The 25,658-nt window shown below is 45.9% G+C and overlaps 1 protein-coding gene across 2 annotated transcripts in view; it reads left to right on the forward strand.

The window, feature by feature from the left end:
• CACNA1B (calcium voltage-gated channel subunit alpha1 B) overlaps window positions 1–25,658 on the forward strand; it is a 199,015-nt gene that overhangs the window by 110,325 nt on the left and 63,032 nt on the right. For both annotated transcript variants that reach the window (XM_072352738.1, XM_072352737.1), the window contains exons 12-19: window positions 1,082–1,291; window positions 7,505–7,617; window positions 9,938–10,050; window positions 12,076–12,207; window positions 12,660–12,732; window positions 15,293–15,410; window positions 18,705–18,772; window positions 21,288–21,394. In XM_072352738.1, the coding sequence (XP_072208839.1) occupies window positions 1,082–1,291; window positions 7,505–7,617; window positions 9,938–10,050; window positions 12,076–12,207; window positions 12,660–12,732; window positions 15,293–15,410; window positions 18,705–18,772; window positions 21,288–21,394 (934 nt within the window). The remainder of the gene's footprint in view (window positions 1–1,081; window positions 1,292–7,504; window positions 7,618–9,937; window positions 10,051–12,075; window positions 12,208–12,659; window positions 12,733–15,292; window positions 15,411–18,704; window positions 18,773–21,287; window positions 21,395–25,658) is intronic.

A 25,658-nucleotide genomic window follows, 5' to 3' on the forward strand; every position in this document is an offset into this window, starting at 1 on the left:
CCCCTTCCATCACTGGAGGTGTTGAAATGCCAACGAGAGCGCTTGGATCAATTGCCTGCCACAGACAGAACACTTGGTTTGTGTAACTCAGCCATCTCCAAGGAGAGCCCGTGCAGGTCACCTGCTGTCACAGTGCTTGGTCCAAGCAGGGCAGTGTGTGTCCTGGCCAGTGCTACCCACTGGGAGGCAACAGCTGATGATAGCAAAGGCCAACAGTATGCTGCTTTACCTTGAGCTGCCTAGAGGCGAGGGTTGCAATCAGAGGAGTGTGAGCACGGTGTGAAGCAGGTAGCAGGCAGCCTGTGGCCATCACCAGTTCCCCTGCTTGCAGCAGCACTTGTAGCTGCTGAAGAAGAACTCCCACGGATGCACGTGCTCAGCACTGACCAGAGATTGCTTTTCCATCACTCCTTTCAATAGAGCTTGTACCTCAGAGGGAGAGCTTTCATTAGGAATCGTTTCCTCCATCAGCTTGCTATTATTAAAACATTTGATTATCTTCCAAGGTTTCAGAGCAGGCTTGAAATGTAGCTGGTAAAGGCAGAATGGATACAAATGAGAAGCTGTGCCCAAAACATGATGCGTGGAAGCAGATTGAGCCCTCTGCTGCAGAGAGATGTGAAGTCAGAGTAAAATAAGGAGACTTAGTTTGGTAATAAGAGCTTGGCTGTGCCTGATGCTCTGAGTGGGGATGTAGGGACCTGTTGGCAGCTGCAAAGCTCCAAGGGGATGTGCTCCATGCACAAACACCACTGTGCCCAACACCTCATTGCTGCGGTCAGTTGGGATCCTAAAGGTTATCAGTTCAGCTGGGGCGTTCAGGATAGCTTCAGGGAGTTGGGAGCCCAATTCCTACTGATGGAGGAACTGAGTATTAAGCCATGAAGTTCTAAAATCTCAGCTTTCATCCCTCGCGAAGTCATTGCAAGCAAGATGCCTGTGCTCAGCCCATTCTCAGTGTGCCCAGCTTTGTGCTCAGCCTGGTGCTTGGGAGTGGGTCTGTGTGCCCGTGGGCATCCTCTGGCCTTTCTTCTGCCTGGATGTGCTGTGGTAACTCTTCTTTCTGTGCCCCACTGCCCAGGGTCTCCTTTTGCCCGTGCCAGTTTGAAGAGTGGGAAGAACGAGAGCTCATCCTACTTCAGGAGGAAAGAGAAAATGTTCCGCTTCTTCATCCGGCGCATGGTGAAAGCCCAGAGCTTCTACTGGATCGTGCTCTGCGTGGTTGCCCTCAACACGCTCTGCGTCGCGATGGTGCACTATGATCAGCCAGAGAAACTCACCACCGCGCTGTGTGAGTACCAGGGCCTTCTCTTGTACCTTTCCTCTCTGGGTCTTGTGTTCTGGCTGCTCGCAGCACTGGTGTCGCATCCTCATGAGGTCTGTTTGTGGCTTCCTAGGTCTCCCTGGAGTAGGGTGGTAAATGCATTAATGAGTTGTTCTAGTAGGTTTGCTGAGTCATATTTCATTGAGTCATGTTTTCGTTCAGTCTCTCAGAAAAAGGCTACATCAGTATTTTCATCTCGTGATTTGAGATGGTGTGGGAATGTGATCTTAAACCGTACCTGAAAGTCCAGGTCTAACCATGTGTTAATCTGAATGTATTGGGTCAGAATGGGATAACACTGAGAGTGGGAATCCACGAGCTTTGCCTTTAGAAGGCAGGAGATGGAAGGTTTGTTTCTGGAAGGCAGAGCTGTAACATCAGCCACCTCTGAGTCTATCAAACAGCTGGAAACACATCTTTATTCAGATGGAGCAAGTTGAGAATATGAGTAAAACTTCTGAAGTGAGAAAAAAAGGCTAGGGGGAAAAAATGTTTCCAACAGTCTGAGTTAATGAGTGTGGTTTAGATCATTAAAGTTACTTATCTACCTAATTTTCATTGATTTCTATATAAATTACATATTCAAATATTTCTAGATCCAGATCTTCAGGTCTTACGTTATTATAAAGGAGCAAACTTCAGAAGTTTTTCTTTCATAGATCTAAGGGGTCAGGGCTGCCGGCTGCTCTGACTTCAAAAAACACTCTCTTAATGTTTGCTGAAATATTTAATACCGACAGGTAACTGAAGCTATAATGAAATGTGTAAGGAGGACAGAAGCTCCTTTCAACTGTTTCTCTTGCAAGATTTAGGCTGAAAAGACAGAGACCACACAGAGAAATCAGTCTTGCTTATTCATTTCCCAGATTTAACATTGGAAAGCTAGATTGGCAGAGTAATTAGCAATGTGGAGCTTAGGATTTCCTTTGGAATTAGGTCTAAATGTCTGGGAAAAAGTAACATTTTAAGTTTTTCGGCTTAAAAAGGAAGAATACAGATTTCCAGGTTCTCTTTTGGGAACACATTATGCAGTAACATTTCTAAGAGGACATTAAGAAAGTTGTGAGCCAGCAACTTCTGCTTAATGTTCATCTGGGAGCTGCTAGGGTTGCTCGTGTTGTTTATAATGAAATTCCCTCCAGGTGGGAATTGTATTTGGTACAGCAGCCATTAATTAGGCTCCTGACCAACCTCAGCTGCAGACAAGAAGAAGGGAATGTTGAAATTGTGTTGTGCCTCAAATCGGGGACTGGGGTGGGTCCAATATTTCAGAAGCTGTGAAGCTTCCTTAACATCCACCTTGTGAATTCCATTCAGAAGAATGTGGGTGGCATACTTGAGTTTCTTGATGTTAGGATATACTGCTGTCAGGAGAAGCTGTGGGTGCTCCATCCCTTGGGGTCAGGTTGGATGGGGCTCTGGGCAGCCTCATCTGGTGCATGATTTAGTGGTTGGCAACCCTGCCTGTGGGAGCAGGTTGGGACTGTATGGTCTTTAAGGACCCTTCCAACCCAAGACATTGAATGACAATACCCACCCAAGAGCGAGTGTTACTATGGAGTTGTTCTCAACTTCATGGGGGATATTATTGGGCTTTTTGGGCACAGTCTTTTCTAATCTAATGTTTATTGTTGAATACAAGGAATTTTATGCCTTGAGGTACACTGGGCCACATCTGGACTGACTGGTTGTCTCATTATCGCTTTCATGGTAAGACTGGGCTTGACTCCTCTCCCTCCTGTGTACACTGACCTCAGCCATCCTGGTTAAGGTGCTTTAGAGTTAATCCATGGTGAGGAAGTTTCACTGCAGAAGAGCAGGGCTTGGCTGGCTGATGGGATGCAGTGATTGAATCAGCCAATGCTAATGAAGTCGTTCCATGGAAGGTGCTCAGAAATGGGCCAGTGAGGAGCTGTGTGAACTGTGACAGAAGGAGAGGAGTAGGGTGAAGTCTGAGAAGATCTGTTAAACCCTGCAACTCTACCAAGCACCTCTAATTCAATTATACCTGTCCCTCTGGGGGAACATTTAATTACATTACAAATTAATTTTACTTAAAGAATGGTGGGTTAAAACCTCGCAGGTATGCATTGATTTCTTTTTCCTGCGGTCTTTTCTTTTAACTTTTCTGCTGTCGAGTTGTTCTGATTAGCTTTCTCCGCTTGATATTCCATGTTGCTGCGACTGCTTTGAAAAGGGAACAGTAGGAGCTTTACAAAGGGGCTTGAAATGTATTTAGTCTTATTAAAAGAGCTGGCTATTCAACCTGATGAGAAATTTCTGGTATTCTTGAGGTACGATGAATAACAGGACGTACTTCATGCCCTCATGTTTATCTCCAAATTAAACTGGAAGTTTTCCTTCTCTTTATGGGAAGGACTCCAGTGCCACACTGCAGTAAGTTTTCTCATACTGCACATGGATGGATACATGGCATGTGCCTTTCCCCAGTGCATGGACTATCAATTAAATAAGTTTCAGTTCCCTATAGGTTATGTCCCATGAAGTGTGCCATGATCATCATTTGCTTCCACTTATTTCCACCGAGAGAATTCTGACAGGAAAAGAGCTCTGTAGTCTAGCATAGATAAGCATCACTTGAGGTTTGGTTGCAGAAAAGATGCCTCTTCATCAGTAAGGACAACAAAACATGCAATCTGTGATGTGGGCACACAGAGCAGATCACAGAGTCAAGGAATGTTTGGGTTGGAAGTAACCTTAAAGATCATCCAGTCCTGACCCCTGCCACGGGCTGGTTGGACCCTAGCAGATCAGGCTGCAAAGGGCCCCATCCAGCCTGGCCTTGGGCACCTCCAGGGGCTGAGGGACCTGGAGCTCCCTGACATCCCCAAGTGAGGTTTTAGGAACAGTGGTGAGGAGGATTTTGGATTAAATCGGTCAGTTTTCCCTTGGGAGGAGGGAGCCTTCTCACCAGACTTCTCTTTGCCTATGGCTGCCCTCCATGAAGCAACTCTCTCTGGATTTCTCTGGCTAATGCTGCGGGGATCTTCAGCTTGCTTCTCAATTTGTCTAAAAACGAGTTCCATAAAGCCTCCATCCTGAACAGCAAAATGTTTGAAAGCAGTGTTTTAGACATTACGGCTTGAGAACAGCTTCTCAGTGTGCTGTGCTGTGTTGAACCCCGTGTTTGATGCAATTATGCCTGTTGATGATATTGTGTTTGCCTTTGAAGTAGATAGCCAGCTCCCTCTGGATATAAATATGCAGCATGTGCGGTTGCAAAGAAAAGGCTTTCTGAAACGAGCATATTTATTTATGTCTGCTGAACATTTCACGTCTGCCTTGTCAGAGGGAGAAGCTGTAATTCACTGAGGGTCTCCTCCTGGTTGGTTTAATGTACAAGGAGAAAGAGAAAGGGAAACAGAAGTGGCAGGCTTGACACCTGCTTGATATGGATTGATCCAGGACATCAGTGGAATTAATCCATTGACAAAAAAAGAGCCATTGAATATCTAATTCAAAAGTTTGGGGCAAAAAGATACCAGCACGGCCTTTTCCGGTGGTACAAATTTTTAATTAAATAAGAATTTTAATATCAAACTTTTTTTTTTTTGAACTAAAATCACATTACAAAATGCTTCTGTTTAAGGCAGATTAAATTACTTGAGGGGTCTGAACACCCGGCGGGTCCAAACAACAAAATTGCATTTTCAATTAAACGGGCAGGGCCGCGTCAGAAGGAATCACGCATCTGATCTGTCAGCTGGAAAAGCTGATTCACTCTGAGTGAACTCTTCGTGTCCAAGGAACTCACCATGTTCACGTTTTCCTCCACCCCTGTCCTCCCGTTGCTGTGGTGTGTGATGAAATACGGCTCTCCTGCCTGTTTTGAGCTCTGCTCCAGATAGAAGTCAACGGCTTGGGTTGACTTGAGATGGGTTCTTCTCTCAATGGTTGTTTCTTGGATATTTCAAGTTTCCTACGTTTTTATATCAAATATTGTTTGAATCTTTTTTACTTCGGCCATTTGCTTGCTGATTTTCTCCCATAACAATCTGGTCTTGCATGTGTGTTTGCTCAGGATGTGTCAGTCCATCGATGAAACATCACACTGGGTAATACCTGCTTTTTCATTCACTCTTCAGTGGATGGGTGATTGAACATTAATCCTTGTTTCCTTCCTCCTTTCTCTTATGAAACGCTTGCTGCTATTTGGGCAAAGTGCACTGAGATCTGATGGTGAAAACTGCAATCAGAATTCTACCTCGTATTTTCATTGTTTTGTGAAGGAATACTGGGCCTGCCTGAAAGCTGATTGGGTCTGGTGGATAAATAGGATGAGAAACTCCCTACGAAGGGGAGACACAAAAAGCATTTGAAAGCGGCCTCCTCTACAACCTCTTGCAAAGGTTCTAAGTTTGGTCTGCCAGCAAGGCCACCAGTTTCAACGCATGGGTTTGACGTCAGTCTTCACGACAGGGGGACTTTACACTGAAGTCATTCGAATAAGCACCATGCTGAGCTCTGCTGAGCATGAAACCTATGTCACAAGTGCTGACTTACCAGCAAGGGAGCAACTCCATAAACAGCATAAACACTGCTGCAAGATTTCCCTCTGGGCTAATGAGCAGAATAGGTGACAGGAGCAGTATCAATTCCTCCTCTCCCAGGGAAGATGCATCTGCTTTGCTAAGGCAGTTTTGCCACCTGTTTATTACCATTTCCAAGGTCTGCAGGACACAGAATGGAAGTGCAAGGTGGAAGTTTAGAGACTGGCTTGGAAGCTGCAGTCTAAGCATCTAATTTACAGAGCCAGATATTAATAGTTAAGAATTTAAACATTTTTGCTATTTGCAGTCTTTTTAATCGTGTTCAAGGAAATCTGTTACCATTGAAGGTGTTGTTTTGTTTCTGTTTCAGTTTTGTATTCTTATACTGTTGGTGTCGCATGTCATGCTTGAGATTTAGCTCATCTGGTCCCTTCCTTACCCTCTGCACTTGGACTGTGAGATGTATTGCCAGTGTAACTGGATGATTGCCACTGGGATCCCTTGTGTAAATGCCTCTTTGCTCACAGATCTGCCGGGAAGAAGAGAAGAACAGAGTCATGTTGTAGCAGGTGTTTCTCCTAGCAGGTTCCATGCATTAAGGAAGGCAGAAGTGCTGCTCCTTTATCTCCATGCCATCTGGATGCTCTGTGAGCATGGAGATCCAACCAGCGGAGGCAACCTGTTGGTAGGAAAAGGGCTGAGAAGTCTCCACACCTCACACTTTGCCTTCTCATTCCTCAAATCTGAATGCTTTGCCCTTGGTAGTCTCCTTTAAGGCTATTACTCCTAGCTTCAAGGAGGACATTACATAGTGTGGTTAATGCCCTCATGATGTGCCCTCCCTTAGTGTAAATGTTGGCCAGTGTGCCCTTGTAGGCTCCCTGCTGAAGCATCAATAAAACCACTCTCATCTATCTGGTGCTTCCTGGATTTCAGTTAACATCATGCCCATGATATTTCATGACTTTCTTTGATTCAAAATGTAAGTCCTAAAAACCTGCTATGGAAATAGAAAACTCCGACTACGTTCTTCCTGCCCTTTGTTTCATCAGACGTGATACATTTTTCCCACCCAAATCACGGCAGCCTTTTGCCTGTGATATGCAAGGCAGGAGGAAACTGAACTTGCTCTTCCAGATCTGTGCTTGTGCAGGCGTACTGGGAATCAAAGCTAACAGCAGACCCAACACCTCTGAGCCGCCTGAGCTCAAAGAGGCAACAGCTCTGTTGGGTAAGGAGGTATTTTTATCATGAGAGAACGTTATAAAAGCTCACACCCCACTTCCAAAATTGCCCGTCTCACGTCGGCGCGGACGTCCCCAGCACGCATTTGCAAAAGGTAACCTGTGCAATTAAATCAGACCTTTGGGAATTTTAGATCCAGAACTTTCCTCTTGAAATTCCTTTACAGAGGGATTGAGGGTATTATTTAACGCTGTTATGGACCCTCCCACAACACTGACCTCCCAGCTCCTTAAGTGTGAATGCAGCTCATGTGCACATAGACATAACATGTGAAACTCTCCTCAGGGTCGTGTTTGCCTTTGCAAAGGGATTTTCTTCCGGCGGGAGGAAGCTTGCACTGTGAAAAATGACTGCTGTTCCCTGCATGAAGAGATCTGCCCATTGGGACCTTGTGCATTAATGTCATCTCTTCTTCGGTTCCTAGATTTCGCCGAGTTTGTTTTTCTGGGTCTGTTCCTAACTGAGATGTCTTTGAAGATGTATGGACTGGGGCCGAGAAATTACTTTCATTCCTCATTCAACTGCTTTGACTTTGGGGTGAGTAGGTTTCAGCTGCATGGTCCCCCTGATTGAATAGAGCTGGGTATTTCACAGTGAGTATGGGAAGCGATGCCGACAGGGTGTCTTTTCCAGGGAGTGGTTATCATATAAATTAGCTGCTGGGAAACACATTAAGGCTCCCCTGGTTATCATTCCTCTTGAAGAAATGTGACAGTCGAGGGTTTCATTTCCTCAGTGAGTTACAGGCTGTTCACAGCATCAGCACCAGTAAGTGCTCTGATTAATGGCAGAGTCTCTCTCCCATTCAAATGAGGTGATTGAAAGATGTAAAAAAAAACCTACACATCTTATTGCTCATCTCCCTATCATCCTTTCCATGGCTGTTACCTCACAATACAGAGGCAGTGCTTTCCAGACACGAGCACCCTGAAGCCTGAACACATAATACAAGAAAGCTGTAACTCAGATCCATTTAATGTTGATATGCAGACTCTACAGGTAAAGTTACCTCAGTCCCTTTGTGGCAGCATCACTATGAAAGCTCGGAGCTGAACAGACCTTGAGATCAAACCCAAGAGCCATCTGTGTCCGAGAGGCTGAGGTTGGTTTGGTTGCACCCAGTCCCTCCATGTGGGACTTTCTCCCCAGGTATCCGTAGCAGCTGACAGTGGATCAGGGCCATGAAATGCGCTGTGCAGACCTTTCTGGCTGTATGGTCCAGTAATGCACAGCCAACCATGGAATGAAACCAGTGCATAAATAACCGGGTTAATGTAAGATAGCCGGTGTGGATCTTTGCATCCAGAATGCTCCTTGTGCCGAGATGAGCTTGTACCTGCCAGTCAAGATCAGGTGATACAGGAGCTTGACATCAATGTGTGATAAATCCATCAGGCATCTCTGCTTCCTGCCATGCTATAGTGAGTGCAGCACTGGCAGCGAGCTTTGCAGAGGGTTTCCCAGGAGGTAAAGCTGTTGATATGTTCCTAATTCTCCATCCCTTAGAGAACCCTTTGGGATCCTACTTCTGTCTGTGTTTTTCTCCTCACCCACCTTCCACCCCCCAGAACTAATTCGGCTCCTGCACCCACACTGGGACATCTGAAACCAGTTTAGTCTGACAAACCATCCTGATAGAACAGTTCAAAAGCAAAGAGAGAAACAACAAAACAGAGCAACATCAGTCTTGGGAGAAATGGTCCAGCGGGGTCTCATGTGCAACCACCCCCAAGAGGCTCTGCTGAGATGTCAGGAAAGTTAATGATCAGTGTAATGTGTGGAGTGCCTGAGGAAAGGCTTTTGCTGATCCACAAGGGATTCCCAAGAGGGACAGGCTGTGGGAGAGGAATCTTAATTCCTTCCTTTTGTAATGGGAGCAACCGGCTGAGCAACTGCTGTTTGTTCCCCTTTTCCTGCTGTGTTTGCTTGAAGCTCGGGGTACAATGTTTCGTGCAGAGCAGCTGCAGGTCCTGCTGTGTTTTTCTAAAGACAGACAGGCTTCTGCTTGTTGAAATGGCTTGCAAGGTCCCCATCACTGCTTTGCTGCTGCCGTGCACAAAGGCATGAGCTGCTCCCTGGGGCTGCTCGTAGCATGTTTATGGCGTGCTTCATGCCATGGGACCACAGTCTATGTGAGCTCTGGAATGGCAGCTTAATACAGCTAATGAGAACTGTCAGCGGAGAAATGCCCATCCTCTCTTATTAACCGTGCAGTAACCCGTGGTTGATATAATTGCCCTTTCCTGATTGTGCGTAGCCCGTTATTATTTTGTCCTTTTTGTAATAGGGGATTTGAAGGGAAAAACAAAATATTTATCCCTTCAGGTTAATGCTCTGTGAACCTTAAGATAAATGAGCGAAAATTAGAAACAAAACCAACCCCTTCAACTGAGGACAGTTTATTTTGCATAACCTGAGGCAGATGATGGATGTGCTCATGAGAGACTCTTTAGGATCTCTTCATAGCTGTTATCTTAATCACTCTCCCAAAGACTCAGTGGCCTGAAGTGGCTGGGCATTCAGTGAGGAGCTGACACTTGGCTGTTCTGCAGCTCTGGGATTGAACTATAGTGCTTTTCTAATGAGGTGGGGTGATGTCCCCGTATCTCTAGGGCTGCTTGGACCATGCAGGGTGGGCAAATGAGGTGGCTGTACAGGTGGTGCTTACAGCTAAATAAACTAGACTTTACAGCAGTGAAAAGTCTTGTGTCCTCTAATAAAGGCTATTTTGAAGTAATTTGCTTGCCAGAGAAGAAAGCAGTGAGTTCTGACTCTTCTTTAGCCCCCAGCCTCTCTGGCAGCACCCCAAGGAACTAAGCAGAAGTTTTTCCTTCTGTAAAATGAACTCCTCTTCCAGGTCATTGTGGGAAGCATCTTTGAAGTCATCTGGGCTGCGGTGAAACCTGGTACCTCGTTTGGCATCAGCGTGCTGAGAGCTCTGCGGCTGCTGAGGATCTTCAAAGTCACCAAGTAAGTCCAGCTCCTGTTTCACACACCTTAAGCATCATACAAAGCCACCCCAGGGGTAAGGGAAGGAAGAGAGCTGCAGGGGCAGAATTGTCCTTCCCTTGGCAGGGCAGCCTGAGTTTCTGGCACTCAGAAGTTAGGCTGTTCCTAGGAAGTTGTACCTTTGAGGGCTTTCAACAGCTTGTTCTGCGCCCTTCTGTGCAGGCTGGTCTGATTTTCAGCTATTCTTATGGTATCACAGAATGGTTTGAGTTGGAAGGGAGCCATAAGGGTCATCTAGTCCAATCCTTACAATGAACGGGGACATCTCAATGGGCATGGCGGGGATCCGAGTGGTCTTTTCCAACCTTAATGATTCTATGATCTCCAGCTCCATCAGTGCTCACAGCCCCATCCAGCCTGATCTTGGCTGGCTGCAGGGATGGGGCACCAAGACCTCTCAGTGCAGTGCCTCATTGCCCTGAGTGTAAAACACTTCTTCCTTATATCGAGCCTAAATCTCCCCTCTTGTAGTTTGAAACCATTCTGTTTGGGGCAGCTGCATCCAGCTTTTCTTCATTACTGGTTAAACTTGCTTAAAACAAGAATCTCAATAAGTGCCTGCTGCCCTTATCTGCTGCTGGTAGTATTTAAGTATTTAGATCTACTGAGCTGAGCTCTGGCTACTGCCGGATAATAAATCCTGATGCTCAAACCACAGTGCTGACACAAATACAAGTGCATTGCTGCTGTCTGTGCTCTGTCTGGTCTGGGGATGTCTGAGGTTTCTCTCTGGAGCCTGTAAATGTGAACATTGACTGGAGTTGAGTTGCTTCAGCTTCTCTATTGTCTTCATGCTCTGGTGTTAATATGTGCTGCTGTTAGCAGCAGCTGCTGTGCAACTTGCAAATCCACCAAGAGTGATTTCGACATGGTTTTAAAGCAGTGCTGTGGGATGGGAGGAAATCTTTGGGTGCTCCCACTTTTGTTTTCCCCCTGTGCCATTACCTTAATTGACACCAAATGCACAGGTTGAATTAAGCAGGTATTTCCTGGCTATTTCCATGCATGGTTTTTCTTAGCTGAAGGATTTGCCAGTTGATATCTGCTAATCATCATGCAGACTCAAAATTCCTCCATGATAGTGTGCAATTGGAGGCACTGTGGGAGTTGGGAACATGAAGTTCTGTAAATGTCCAGTAAAAGAAGTGGGATCTTACCCTAAAAATGTCACTTAGTCTACCTCCGCTCTAATCTTCCTTATTGAAAATGACACATTTGGTAGCAAATTTTTAGCCATTAATTGTCAGCAGAGCTACAGAGGTGGAATGTGTCTGATTGCATGTTGTGCTTTTTTAACAACGTGGACATTTTTTGCAAGGTAAAATGATCCTTTTACTCGTTGTGACTGTTCAGGATTTGAGCTGGTATAACGAAGGGCTGAAGCCTGAGGTTTAACTTAACAAAGCAGTCATGAAACGGGCTGGGTGATCTCCCACTCTCAGACCATCAAGTCAGATTTTCACCCCACTGATACAGAAATTCCCTTGGTCCTATTAAGGAGATTTCCCCTGGTGGAAACATCCTGATCCCAAGCAGTTGCCTTTCCCCCCCACCTCCCGTCTTCCATATAGAATCATAGAGTCACAGAATGGCTTGGGTTGGAAGGGGGACCACAGGGTTCATCAAGTTCCAACTCCCCCCCTTCCACCACAGGCTGAAGCTTCTTGCTCCTGCATTTACATGAAGATGTCCACCTTGATTTGGAGAATTGCACCAGGAAAGGGGCTGCTGAGAAATGGAACTGAGCTCTTTCCCTGCAGTCAGCTGCACTGGTACACGTGCACTGGGGTGATCGTCTCAGCCCTTGTGATGCTATGAGAGATTTCGAGATGTATTTTTTCAATCATAGGCAGGGGGAGATTAAAAGATGCCAACAGTCCATTTTTTTTTTTAGAATTATTTTTAATAAAAGGATGGATCTAATTAATTTCTAAATTGAAAGCTCTTCTACCACTAATGGTTTCTGTGCTCTGATCTCCAACACAGATATTGGAACTCCCTGAGGAACCTCGTGGTCTCCTTGCTGAACTCCATGAAGTCCATCATCAGTTTGCTCTTTCTGCTGTTTCTCTTCATTGTGGTGTTTGCTCTGCTGGGGATGCAGCTCTTTGGAGGGCAGTAAGTCTAATTATTCATTATCCTTTCAATCACTTGGAATACACAAAAGGAGAAGGGCAGCAGGGCAGGAAAGTCTGACATCAGTGGTTCCTGCACCAACTTTTGTGCTGAGAAGTGGCAGACGATTTCAGTTTTGACTTAACACCTATGGACTAAGGCTTCTTGGAATGGCTTCTTTTGCAAAGTGGTTTTATCTTTTGATGGTTCATTTGAATTTAGGATGTAATTAGTTTTGAAGCGTTGGTTTTTCACCAGGATCCAAATTTAGTTTCTGCTCATGGCTCTGTTAGCCATCTTCCCATAGACATCACATTCTCTGCTGCAGTCATTGGGGTGTTATGTCCAGTTGGAACCAGTGTTGGTCTCTGGCTCAGGTTACAGCATACTACAGGACTGCAGGAGATTTGCTTGTCCCCTTATTGCTATTGTTTTTATTTCTGACTCTTCTCTAGGTTCAATTTTAGAGATGAAACACCAACCACGAATTTCGATACTTTTCCAGCTGCCATCCTCACAGTGTTCCAGGTAAAGCCATCCCTCGTCTTGGGTTAGAAAAGAAACTCTTGGGCATCTCTTCCTGCTTCTGATGAGCAGAGAGGTCTCCAACAAACATAGGAAAGGTGAATTCCTTCCTTCTTAAGTGTTTTGGCCTCACTGACCAATCGGTGCATCATTAAAGGTCAATACTACAGAATTAAGGGATGCTAGAACAGAATATTCCATGTTAGGTAAAAAAATATCTTGATAAAGTAGATGTTTCTGTGCTCAAAGATGTTGTGTCCATGTTCTTCTCAAGGCCCACAGCTGCACACTGCATTGGTAGCATTTCTTGTGGCCCGTTGCATAAACCATTTGGCCAAAAATCACAGCCCGTGAGGGTTGACCTGTCCCACTTCTTCCTGCAGTTGCTGTAATTTAATGAGGAGAGCTGCCTGAGCTAGCTCCAGGCTGTAAGGAAGTAATGTAGCATTTTGCACTGTAATAACTCAAGATAAGATAATGCTGGATAAGAATTACAATCGATGGGGGAGCACATAAAGAGGCATCAGCCTTGGGCAAGTTTGTGTGATGGCAGGGGAAAGTAGCAGCTCTGGGAGATGCAATGTGCAGATTTAAGAGCCTCATTTTGCAGCTGTTCTCTGCATGCCATTTTTAAACATGTATTTCAGGTACTGGAGAGGTGGAGATGCACCATCCTGCTCAATGTGCAGGCAGCAGGTCCATGGCAGACCTCTCTTCCTTGCTAGGTGTAGTTCAAGTTGACACTTGACCCTTATCCAGGCTTCCCTAGAACTCAGCAAGACCTGGATTACATTTTTCACATCCCAAAAATGAGGAGAAAAGAGAAAGAGAGAGGAAAACAAAAAGGATTGGGTGGGTGACAAGTTTGGGATTAAAAGAGAAAAAGAGTCTTAAAGAAGATGTCTCTTGTGACCTCTTCGTAAGCAGCTTCATATGGGCATTGCTGCTCTCCAGATGTGGAAGAGGTTCTGCAGTACTTACCTTGCAGGATATTGCAAATCATGGTAGATTAAGATTTGCATAGTATTTTAGTGCTCATCAAAGGAAGGGCTTACAGAAATGGAAAGGTATTGCCACAGAGCCGGAATGGAGCCCCCATCAGGCTCCGGATATGAACATCTGGAGATTTCATTGCTATTTTGGTTTGGAACCACAGCTCTCTCTTGAAAATACTTTGCTGAACTATTTCCTTTCTGTTCCCAAGATGAATGTCCCTGTAGTGCAGTGGACGTTCGATGAAGGAAAACAGTGGTGATTTTATGGCATCTGTATTAGAGCATCAGGGCTAGGAATTAAACCAGCAAAAAACCCCTGGCACCAAATTAACTCACTGACACCACACAGAGGCATTTCAGTAACCTCTTGCTCCCAGCCCACCCCACTCCTCTCTTGAATGGCAGATATGATGTCAACATTTCTTACAGAAACTTTGGATCCTCCTTGACCAGCCAGAAGGTCCATTTGGATGCTGCTCCAATAAGCAGAGTGGTGTTATCCAGTGAATGTATGCGATGCAGTGAGCAAATATCATAGAGTCAGATACACCCATCTCTCAATTAGAGCCTTTGTGAGCTGAGCGCTGATCAGTGTATATACAAACATATATATATATATATTCACATATATAGGCGTAACAAATAGCAACATGCCTCTATTGCAGCAGTCATTGAGCTGCGTTTACAGCATCCATAAAAACAGAGACTCTATAAACAAGAAACATCTCTATTAACCATACATGCCCTGCTCCTGGGGGGCTGCTGCTTAAATAACTGCATGTGCTGTGAAGGAGTGGAGCCCCAGTGGCTGATGGAGGTGAGGAGCTGAGGCAGCAGGGTGCAGCCAAACCTCAGCATCCATAAAACAGACTTTATAGACCAGAAAGGTTTTTATTAACTCCACGTGCTCTGCTCCTTGAGGGCTGCTACCTAATTGCTTGAGTAATTCCTGCAGCTGAGGAGCAATGATGCAAACTGGGGAAGGACAGCAGGTCAAAGAGTGCATCTCACCAGGGCCTCTGAGAGCATCCCCAGCTTTGCACGCAGCCTGCTGAGTTTAGACCAGTTATCTCTCTGCACCAGTTCCATGAAACTTCTTCATTATCTCATTTCCTTTTCAAAACATTCTGGCTGGGTTTTTGAAGCCCAAGTCCTGCTGGCTTTCTGTGTTAGGTGATGACTGAGTTGAAATGAGAGGAGATGAAGAACTCAGGGCTTGAATGACAGAGTTTTCTTTGGAGAAATGAGCTGCACATGGTATTGTTAAAGCCTGACATCTCTGCATGACTTAAAAATGGAGATGGGTCAGAAATTTTGTTGGAAGACGTGTTGGAATGTGACTTCAACATGGGAGCCCATGCCAGGGGTAGAAAGCGTGCACCCAACTAAGAGGCAACAGAAGAGAAAGCTATGCATGAGCTGTGACCATCCAGGGCTACAGGGCTGGTGTCCCACTCCACAGCCTGAGACCAGTCCAGGATTGCATCCAATTGCCCAGCTCCCCCAAGTTGTACCTTCTTTGTCTTCCCTTTGTATCACTTTTTTCTCTCTCGCATTTCTCTGTGCAGATCCTGACTGGGGAGGACTGGAACGCAGTGATGTACCATGGCATAGAGTCACAGGGCGGTGTCCACTCGGGGATGTTCTCCTCCATTTACTTCATTGTCCTGACGCTGTTTGGTAACTGTATCCTTACACACTACCTTGTCTTTGTGCCTACTGCAGGGTGTCAGAAGTACCTGATATGGTTTGATTCCTACCCACCCCAACCACATGCTTTGTAAAACCAGATTTTAGCACCTGAGCTAAGAGTAGTAGGCAAGGTGTCCTTGTTGGAGCCACACTTCTGATGGCAATGTGAGCATGGCCTTTGTTTTAATTTTCATGGATTTAGGTTAAGAGCATCCTATTTTGAGTTCATTTGTGTTGTAGGAAAAATATTTGAACTCAAGTCAAAGCAAGACATCTGTACCTTGATTATCTTCATGGATTGTTTGCACTAAACCAGGCAGAGAAAGAGCTGAAATTGATTCAGCACGTAAATCAGGCTCCAGTCTCTTGGTGCCATGACAGCTTAACCAGCTGTGCTACTTCAAATGCTTGACAGTGTCTTCTCTCCACATAACACTTAAATAGTGAGTCTAACTCTTGAATTACTCTCAGGGCCCTGAGAGTCTTTGGTCCTGTTCCGAGTCAAGAAATACATCCATGAAGATGTTTTGCTTTGCTTCACCATGAAAACCTGCTGAGGGCAATGAGAATCTGGGAGTCTGTGTCCTGCAGAATTACCCCAAGGTGTCTGGTGGGAATAGCTGTCACACAGAGCAAGGGCTTGGAGCAGGAGGCTGTGTTTTATGTGCAGCCAAGCAAAGTGATCCTCAGACCTGGTGGTCAGCAGGGTGACCGTGAGCCAGCAGTGGGACATGGGACATCAGAGCCCATGGATTGTGAAGCAGGCTCAGCCCTTTGCCTTGCATTATATCTCTCCACTGGCATAAGGAGCTGTGGCAGGGAACAACAGAGCAGGCAGCCTGCAAGCTGTGTGTGTCCCAGAGGGCTGTCTGTGGGGTTTGTCCCATTAATGTGCACTGCTGGAGCAATAGCAGCCAGGACACGTGAGCTAATTCAGCAGCTACACTCAGGCACCCGCCTCAGTGTGCTCCTTCCAGAAACATGCTGTGTCTGAAAAGTGGGTCAATGGAGAGCTGGGATTGCTCTCAGTCCTCAGGGCTTGGCATTTGGAAATGAGATTAAGTCGTAATCAGCCTTGACAGAAAGGCTGAGGAGGAGAGAGAGAGACTTTTAACCTTAGAGCAGCTGAGATACAGCAGTGTTGAAGAACAGGATATTAATTTCTTTCTTGCCCCTTCACTTGAAAGGGAGGTCTCCTCCCTTGTACTTCAGTTTCCTTTAACAGACAGCAGGGGTTGTTCACGTGGATGCAATAAGGACCTGCTCACCCCTTGCGACTGCCATGGATTCAGCCTTTGCTTCTCCTTGCCATGGCCAAGACTTTGTCTAAGGGGGTCCATTGCCTTCATGAGTTGGAAGAGCTCTTCTGAAGCACACGTGGCTCTACTGGCATTTAAGCACAGTGAGAGGGGGCAGTGGAGGACGAGGGGTTAAATCCTTATGTGTTTACCACGGGAGCTGCAGCATTAAGCCCACAAATGCTCATGCTGGTATTTCAAGCAGGTTTTCAGGAAGGTCAGCTCTAACCCCACTTCTCCGTAGTTACAGTTTGGATGCTGAGAGCAAGCAGCAGGCAGTCATTTATCTCGGGGGGGAAAGCTGAACTGTGTGACTTAGCAGGGACTAAACGTTATTCTTAGCTGTCAAAACATGAGCAGGAAGGTCTGAAAATAAAGCTCAGTTTGCCAGAAAATAGCAGAACTGTGTATTTTGCTGGAAGTAAAACAGCCGTTAATGACAACGATGCTGCAGCGTGGGGTGAAGCACAGGTGTGAGCTGTGGGTTCACCTTCCTACTGAGAGCCCAAGCCCAGCACAGTGGGAGGATGCCCAGCACAGAGCAATCCTGCACTGCTGGTTAGTTTAGTTATGGGCTGGCTTAGCGTCAAATGTCTTTTCTTCTATAACTTGGAACTTAAACATTGCAGCCGCTCTCCTTTTTACACAGATCTCCTCCAGAAAGCTGTAAGAATGTCCTATTTTATGCAGTCTTAGAGAATGGGCAGTTTTGGGTCAGCTTGCAAAACCCGCTCCTTTTAAACATGAAGATTTCCTTTGCTCTTCAAACTGACGTGGGTTCTGTAATGGTTCCGTTTCAGGAAGAAGCAAGGGGGAAGGTGCTGGTTTCCCTTGCTTTCACTGTAGCTCAGTTGCTTCTTTGAATCAGTTCATACGGATGGTTGGACTTGATGACCTCAGAGGTCTTTTCCAACCTTAATTGTTCTGTGAATCCATATTTTCAAAGCATGTTGCAAGGAAAAGATCTAGAAGCAGTGGTTTTCTAAGACAGAATTCTCTTGCATTTTCAACTGCAGAGAGCCTGTATGTAGCCAGAGTTCCTAAGCTCTGCAAAAGGGGTGGAGGGACCTTTTTTGGGGGGGGGGAGAAACACTTAATTGCACCAGAACGCATCTGCCTGATTGATCAAAACATCCCCACCTGCTAAAAAAAACCCAAAGACATGAGGTTTCCAGTGGCCAATTATGTTACACGAGGCGTTTTCAGCATCTGTGTGTAGGAGGCAGAGGTAGGAAGACAACTTAGTTATGAGACATTCCTTCCCCCCAGCCAGGGGCTTGGAGACATTTCCAACACTGAAGCACCAAGGGTGGCCCCTCGGCCACTCACCAGGTAAAAGGAAATGGAGACACGGATTATCTTTGCAAATGAAAAGTTGATTGGGCTCTCTCTCCAGCGTGGGAGGGAGATGATCATTTTGGTTCTCATCTTTCTCTTCTTGTTCTTCATTTGCTGGGCTCCGTGGGGGCGAGGAGCTCCTACCCTGTACCCCTCTCAGTGGATGTGCACCACATTACACAGCTCATGCTGTCCTCATGGAATCATCTGTGTGTGGTAAAACCCACTGTTCTGTGCTACTGATGGATGCCTGGAGAAAACCCAGGAGTCCATGTCCCATTCCCTGCAGGATGCAGACACATCCTAAAGGAGCACACACTGCTCCTACTTCCACTGCTTCAAGCAGAGGATTGGGTTTTGATCAGTGGTTGGGCTCCGGAGGCACTCATCTCAATGGGAATGAGAGGCCTGAAATGTTCTCAAGTTTGATGAGGGCTCCTGAGAGGGAAATATAAGAAGCTTTGAGCTTTTGGGTCTGGGCAAGTTTTGCTGTCCTGGTGAGTTAGAATTAAAGATGACAGAGCAATAGTGCAAGGGATCCACCAGCAATTAAACCCATGATTGGAAGTGGAGAAAGAAGGCTGTAGTGTAGAAGAGGAATTGTTTTCTCTATTTGCTGCGTGAAGATCTTTCCTTAGCTGCTCCCCTACAGATACACTCCTGAATGTCTTCTTGGCCATCGCCGTTGACAATCTGGCCAATGCCCAAGAGCTGACCAAGGTAAGTACGTGACTTCTGGTTCTTCAATCTTGGGCTGCAGCTGCTGGACCTAAAGCAGAGACTTCCCTTCATGCTATCCCTCTGTGTGCCAATGTACACTGCTGATAAGAACCCGGAGGTCTGCTCTCATTCAGTTCCATTTGGTTCTCGAGGCTTCCTTCTGCAAACTGTTCCATTTCTTAGTGCCAGGGCAGCAGCAGACATGGCTCGTGTTGCTGCTGTGTGGAGGTGCACACACTTTAGTAGCTTTTGCTTTTTTCAAGAGCAGAGGCGAAAGAATTAATGGGTTTTGGCTGACTTGCTTGTGTGCCTGAGGCTTCGGCGTGGGGAGTCACAGGTGGTGTGTGGCTGCCTTTGCTGTCTCATGCTGGTGCTTCGTGCGTTGTGGAGTTTGAATCAAAGAATTAATATTCTCCAATCAACTCTGGAAAACAACTTGAAGAGGCCACTGTGAGTTTAAAGCCCAAATGTTGGAACCTTCCCACCTCCCACCAGGTGCAGAGCCGATCCAAGGCACAGCACGGGCAGAAAGCCGGGTCCTGGCACGAGCTGGAAGTGACAGTGCTGGAGCTCTGCTGTGTGCTTAGGTTTATATTCAGCATTCCCTATGGAAACAAGAAGTACAGCCTCTGTGCAGCACAGGAAGGATTCCAAATGCTGCAGTTTGCTTTCGTGCTATTGCACACTTTTTGTTTCTCACTGTGGTGCACTCGGTGATGTTCAGCAGCACTGAGCTTCGTTTGCACACCTTTCCCTTGCTCTCCTGAGGTGGAGATGGATGTGCACAGCCCAGCGCCACAAGCCAATGATTGCTGGTGCAAAAGCCCTGTATTTACCTTAGCAGCTATATTTTACAAACCTCTGCTTGTATAGTTGGGTAATGAAGCTCATCCTATTTCTTCCTTAATCCTTTTAGCACTTTCTTCTGAATATTTCAGCAGCTGACTGGAAGGGTTAGAAACCTGACTTTGTTTATGTTTATGAAGTATAATTAAATATTGATGGATTCAGCGGCATTGCAAAATCATAAAGCTTCTTGAGGAACTAATTTTTGCTTTAATTTTACTTATGATCCAAAAGAAAAATCTCTAGGGCTTCCAAAAACAGAGGAAAGAGATAAAAGCAATTCAATTGAATAAGCATACCTGGAGAATGAGAGATTTATTGCTAAGTAAATATGATCATGCAAAACCAAAAATGGCCTGGAGTTGTAATTAAGTTACTCAGGAGTCAGTTGATCTCAGGAGACGTTCTTGACATTTATGCTGTCAAACTAATCAAGATCAGTGCTGCATATACTGTGGGGGAACCATAAGCAGTTTGCACCTGCCTCTATTTTGGGAAGACAGAAAGCTTCCCAGCCAAACGTCGGGACTGAAGCATTTTAACCAGCGTTCTCAGTTCTGGATGTGAATTGGGATTTCCTCTATTGTGACTCTGGGACATTTACTTGGTCGCCTTAGTTGGGCCCTGTGACCCACATCAGGAAGCACCAGAGCTGCATCTGTATTTAACTTGATCATCCAGTGGCTGTTACAGAACTCACTGGTACTTTGCAGCGACACATCTTGGCAAAAATATATCTCCTTCTTTGCTTTGAGTTTGTAGCAAATCCCTCAACAGCCTGAGGGAGCTGGGCTTGTTCAGCCTGGAGAAAAGAAGGCTGCAGGGTGACCTCTTTGCAACCTTCCAGTACCTAAAGGGAACCTATGAACAGGAAGGGAGTCAGCTCTTTACAAGGGTAGATAATGGCAGGACAAGAGGAAGTAGTTTTAAGTGGAAGAAGGGAAGAATTAGGTTGGATATCAGGGGAAGTTCTTTACTATGAGAATGGTGAGGTGCCGGAATAGCTGCCCAGAAAGGCTGTGGATGGCCCATCCTTGGAGGTGTTCGAGGTTGGATGGGGCCCTGGGCAGCCTGGGCTGGTATTAAATGTGGAGATTGGTGGCCCTTCATGCACCAGGAGGGCTGGGTCTTGATGATCCTTGAGGTTCCTTCCAACCCAAGCCATTCTGTGATTCTATGAACAAATCTGTTCTCCAGCCTCCTCCCTTCCATCCCCGCCTCTTTCTCCTTTCTGTGTCAGCTCTGACTTTACAGTGGCTCAGACTCTCCCATCATTGCAGGATGTAGGCTTTTGAATGTTTTTGCACATGTAAATGTGTGATGAACAGGCCTGCCTTTACCCTAGAGGTATCACAGTTCTGCTCAGGTCTCTCCCTGCTATGCCAAAGCACTGAGTGATAAGAAGAGAGCCAAAAGAGGTAAGACAGCTTCACAAGGGAGATGCATTCTTAGTAAAGGTGCACTGAGCACTTGGCCAAACCTTGTGTTTCCCATCTCTTTGCTGAGAGCAAAACCCTACCTATAGGTCCTTACAAGAAGTTATGATATAATGAATTCCCACTTTTCTCCTGGCAGAGCAGTGCCAGTCACATTGCACCCATGCCTTGGGGAACTCCAGATCTTTTCATTGCACGATGCAGGCTCTGATCTGTCTGATTTTCTGCACCAGGATGAGGAGGAGATGGAGGAAGCCACCAACCAGAAGCTCGCCCTGCAGAAGGCCAAGGAGGTAGCAGAAGTCAGCCCCATGTCTGCAGCAAACATTTCCATAGCCGCGTAAGCATTGTTTTATTATTTGAGACTTTTATTTTGTGCTTTCTGTTTCTCAGTGCCGTTATATGTCTGTTCCAACTGGAGCATCCTGTAGCACTCTGTGAATGCTTTACGCCATCCCTGTCACCGATAGGGCTTTAGGTTGACTGAACACTTCTGTGCCGATCACGTAACTGTGGATTGCAGTTCTTCTTTCAGTTTGTTACGTTTTTCTTTGTAGTGTCTCATCTTTTGCCTTATTATAACTGTAATTCAGAAGGATTTTTTTCTTCTAAGCTGCCCTAGGGTTGATTTCACCAGGTGAAGTGTTAACATCAACTCTGGGTTTGTAATTCTGGGACGTATGTGTACATACATTGCATTAAAACTATTGTATGATAAGCATAAAACTGTCCCAGGGGACCCTTTTGAGGGGGAGTTTAATCCACTTCATTGTAGTCAATGAGCCACATGGAGTCAGTTTGCTACATGCGAAGGAAAAGAATATTGTTCATCTGACTGTCTTCTTCTTCCCATTTTATTTTGCAATTACTGCTTTAATCATCCATTTATGCCGTATCTGTTTGTTGGTTTTAAATATAACCCTCTTCTTACAATGATTTCCTGTCCAGTCTAGACAAGAAGTCACACAAGGACATTTGCTTTGGTTCTTTGTTGAATTTCCTGGAGCTGTTGTTTTATGGCACAGGATAATGATGCTTTTTTTAACGTGTGTGAAGATTTTTTAGAAACCAGAAAAAGCACTTGAATGGACATGATGACCAAATGGATAATAACCCACGGAAGGCCGAGGAGATGCTGGGTGTATTGTGAGAGAGAAACAGACCAACAAAACCAGGTCTGTCAGGTGTTGAAACACAGAGGGCACCATGGCTTGTATTTCTTCAGTCAATGATATTCACGCCCCAGCATACTTGTCCACCTCCTGTAGAGGTGCTAAAGCTGTTGTGGGGTTCAGGCTGGTGAAAGTCCTCTTGCTTATCCTCTTGTTTCACCAGTGAAGTGCTGTGCTTGCTGTTTTGCTTCTTTCCTTTGTCTGTCCCACATCAAGGACTGCAAGAGGTGTACACCTTTATTACAGTATTCTACCTGCACTTGGTTTGTACCTCTTGACTCAGCGCTCTCCCACGATGTCTGTGTCTTCTGCTCCACCAAAGGACTTACGTAAATGGATTCATCTGACCACAGTCTCTTTCTTCACCTGGTGAACTCTATCCCAAATGGGCCTTTTTGTTTTATGTTGTTTTTTTTTTCAAGGTTTAAAAACTAGGATGGTACATTGTTTCTGTCGTTGTTGCAGTTTGGTTTAAAGCAGAGTATTTGTTTAACGTAAGCTACTGTGCTTTGATTTGAGCCCATTGTTTCATTCTTATTTTTGTGACTTTTGTTTTCTGTTTAGCATTTTCCTTGCTTTGTTGTTTCTGGAGGTGAGTTTCTGGGTTTGTCCAGTTTGCCCAGCATTGTCTTTAAGACCCTCTGTTCTGTACAACGTTGAAACCACTCAGCCTCTGGAACTGAGCAGCTGTATGGATCGATGGGTTGAGCAAGCCATTGGCGCAGCTTCCTTGGTGGTGAGAATGGAGGAGGAGGGAAAATGGGGCAGTGAATGTGCAGAGCACCTCAAGGTGTCAATTGAAGGAGCGCTGCCAGGCTGATTTCCATGGGCAGCACAAAGACTCCACTGCAAATGGTTTTACATTCTGTAGATGAAATTGTCTCTTTGACAACCTGAAGCCTGAACGCCCTCACTGTTCTATTCCAGCCAGAGCTGCACCAATGTCCCGTACAAAAGGGGCCGCACCAAACACACAGGGCACGGGCACGGTGGGGAGAGTTCATGAGCCCAAAGCCCAGCACGAGTCTTGCCCACAGCTGCTCCAGGGACCCTGCACCGTTGGCTATAACTGCCTCCAGATTTGTTTATTTCTATGCATTTTCCATTGGCCTGCCTTGGGAAGATAGTGCTCACAAACAGAAAGCAAAAGCTTTGAAGGAACCTGCTATGTAGTCTGAGTCATGCTAAGAAAAACTTAAGCCTCTTTTGTTTTCCACTTAGTATTTCTTAATTCAACGTAATATTGTGTCATCGTGGTAGCCAGACCCAAGGAAATGATCCACGCATTAGGTGTGGGGTGTGAGTTCTCTATGGGAGAAGAATATCTCAGATATGATGGATGAAACTTCGTAGGAAGCGGCAGAGACTGTTAAGGCAGCAGAGCCAAACACTGCCTATAGGGTTGACCACTAGAACTCTCCAAAACTTGACATATTGCCCAGCATCAACTGAACCCCAAAGACCTCTCCTGGTCCTGTCTGGTTTCTGCTGGTTCCTCACACATTTGATCCAAGTAGCTGATGTGTTAATTGCACGCCTACAGGTAAATACTGCCTGGTAACACGAGTGAGCTGATTACTCATTAAGGAGCTGTGAGAGCAAACAGAGGTGGCACTTCACAGTGATTTCTCAGAGGTGTCCGTCCCTTTTGTACAGGTCTGGGGACAAAGGGAGGGGGGAGCTGCTTTATTTCTCTAGGACCTTTTACCATCTCAGAGGCTCCATCTTCTCCTTTTGTCTCGGGAATACTGTGGTCTGTTTCAAAATCCCTGTTGGGCTGCTGGTACCCAACAGAACCCAGCAAGATGTATGCCTGAACATCCGCCACAGTTCGTGTGTTTGATAGTGTGTAGACTAGCAGAGGTGTTCTTTTTCTCTTGCTGGTGTGTGACTCCTTCCCTTTCTTTCCTCCTGATGTGTGTGGATGTGTGAGGTACTGTGATTCCTCCCGGTACCATTCCTTTTTTGCCCTTGCTGTTGGTGTAACAGTGACCCTAACAGCTACACAGAAAGACACTCTCATGCTCTGTGTCCCTCTCAATGGTAAGTAAAGCTCAAGTACTTTGTCATTTTGACTTGGAAAAGGAGACTGCCTTTGTTATCACTTTCCACAATGCAATTCTAGTGAAAATGAAGTCAGTCACGGTTTCAGAAAAGTCCAGGTATGAACCTGGAATGCTGCAGGACTTGCATAACGCCGTCTGGCCAGGTTACAAGGAGATTTGGCAGCATCACAGCACGGCCTCCGCCCTGCACTGCACCAAACGAGGCAGGGATATGTGCAAAGATAAAAGCAAACCTTCTGCCGTGTGCCATCGAGAGCTGCTTTCAGCAATTAAAAGCAACAGTTCCACAGGTGTTGCACAGCGTCGGTGCTGACTCCCAGGTAAATGAAAGCAGCTCAGTGTGTTCTCCTCTATCACAGTTTCCCCACCTGTTTTGCTCAGTATTTCCTTTCCCATGCTTAAAGCATTTGTGCAGGCAGGGGCTGTAGAAACACTGAGGTTTGGGCAGAATGCTTTACCAGATTGTTTGCTCCAAGTGAAACTCTTGCAAACACCTTTCATAATGCCTTTACACTGCAGTTTTCATGGCCTCTGCTGCTTCTGTATTCAGAACCCCCCCACACACAGAATCATAAAGTGGCTCAGGCTGGGAGAGATCTCAGAGATCCTCCTGTTCCAGCCCCTGCTGTGGACTGTCTGCCCCCCACCAGATCAGGCTGCCCAGGCCCCATCCATGGCCTTGGGTACCCATTGGGTACCTCCACGTAACAGAGTCTACACAAAGCACACACCAAATGGAGGACGATCTACAACATTAGATGTGAATTGAAACAAACTTTGGATAGCATGCCTAAGATGCAGCAGACCTATGGTTTTTAGATGTGGCAAGCCATATTCAGCTGGCCTGAGCTCAGACACATGCCTGCATCTGGCTGAGGAGAGAGGTAGGTGCCCCTGTGGAGGGTATCTGATGCAAGATGGGACGGATGAATCCTGGCATGAGCTGCTGCAGCTCAGATGGATTTGGGTTTGGATTTGGGTTCTCCAAGCACAGCCCAGGGTCCTTCCTCTGGAGCTGGGGGGCTCCTTTCATGTTATGGTGTCAGAGTGGGAATGAGCAGCCTTGCACCCTGCTCCCACTTGAACTAATGATTGCAGCACAGCTGTAACAGCAATCACCACCTGTTTCTACAAAGCCCTCTGCCCTGAGGTCCTAAAGATGACTTCTGCAGAGGACTTTCCTTGTGTGAGTATAACATACGGAGGCACAAATTCCTAATATCATTGTGTGTCTTTTGGTTCACCTTTTAATTTTTGTTTCCCTTTTGGTTCCATTTCGGTTGTTTCCTTGTTAACTAGAAGGTGGTGTGTCTCTGGCTTCCACACTTTCTGAAGCTTGCCTGGTCTCCTACCAAGATGCACGCTG

This window comes from Excalfactoria chinensis, chromosome 18 (genome assembly GCF_039878825.1).
Source record: "Excalfactoria chinensis isolate bCotChi1 chromosome 18, bCotChi1.hap2, whole genome shotgun sequence".
In the NCBI taxonomy this organism is placed as follows: Eukaryota; Metazoa; Chordata; class Aves; order Galliformes; family Phasianidae; genus Excalfactoria; species Excalfactoria chinensis.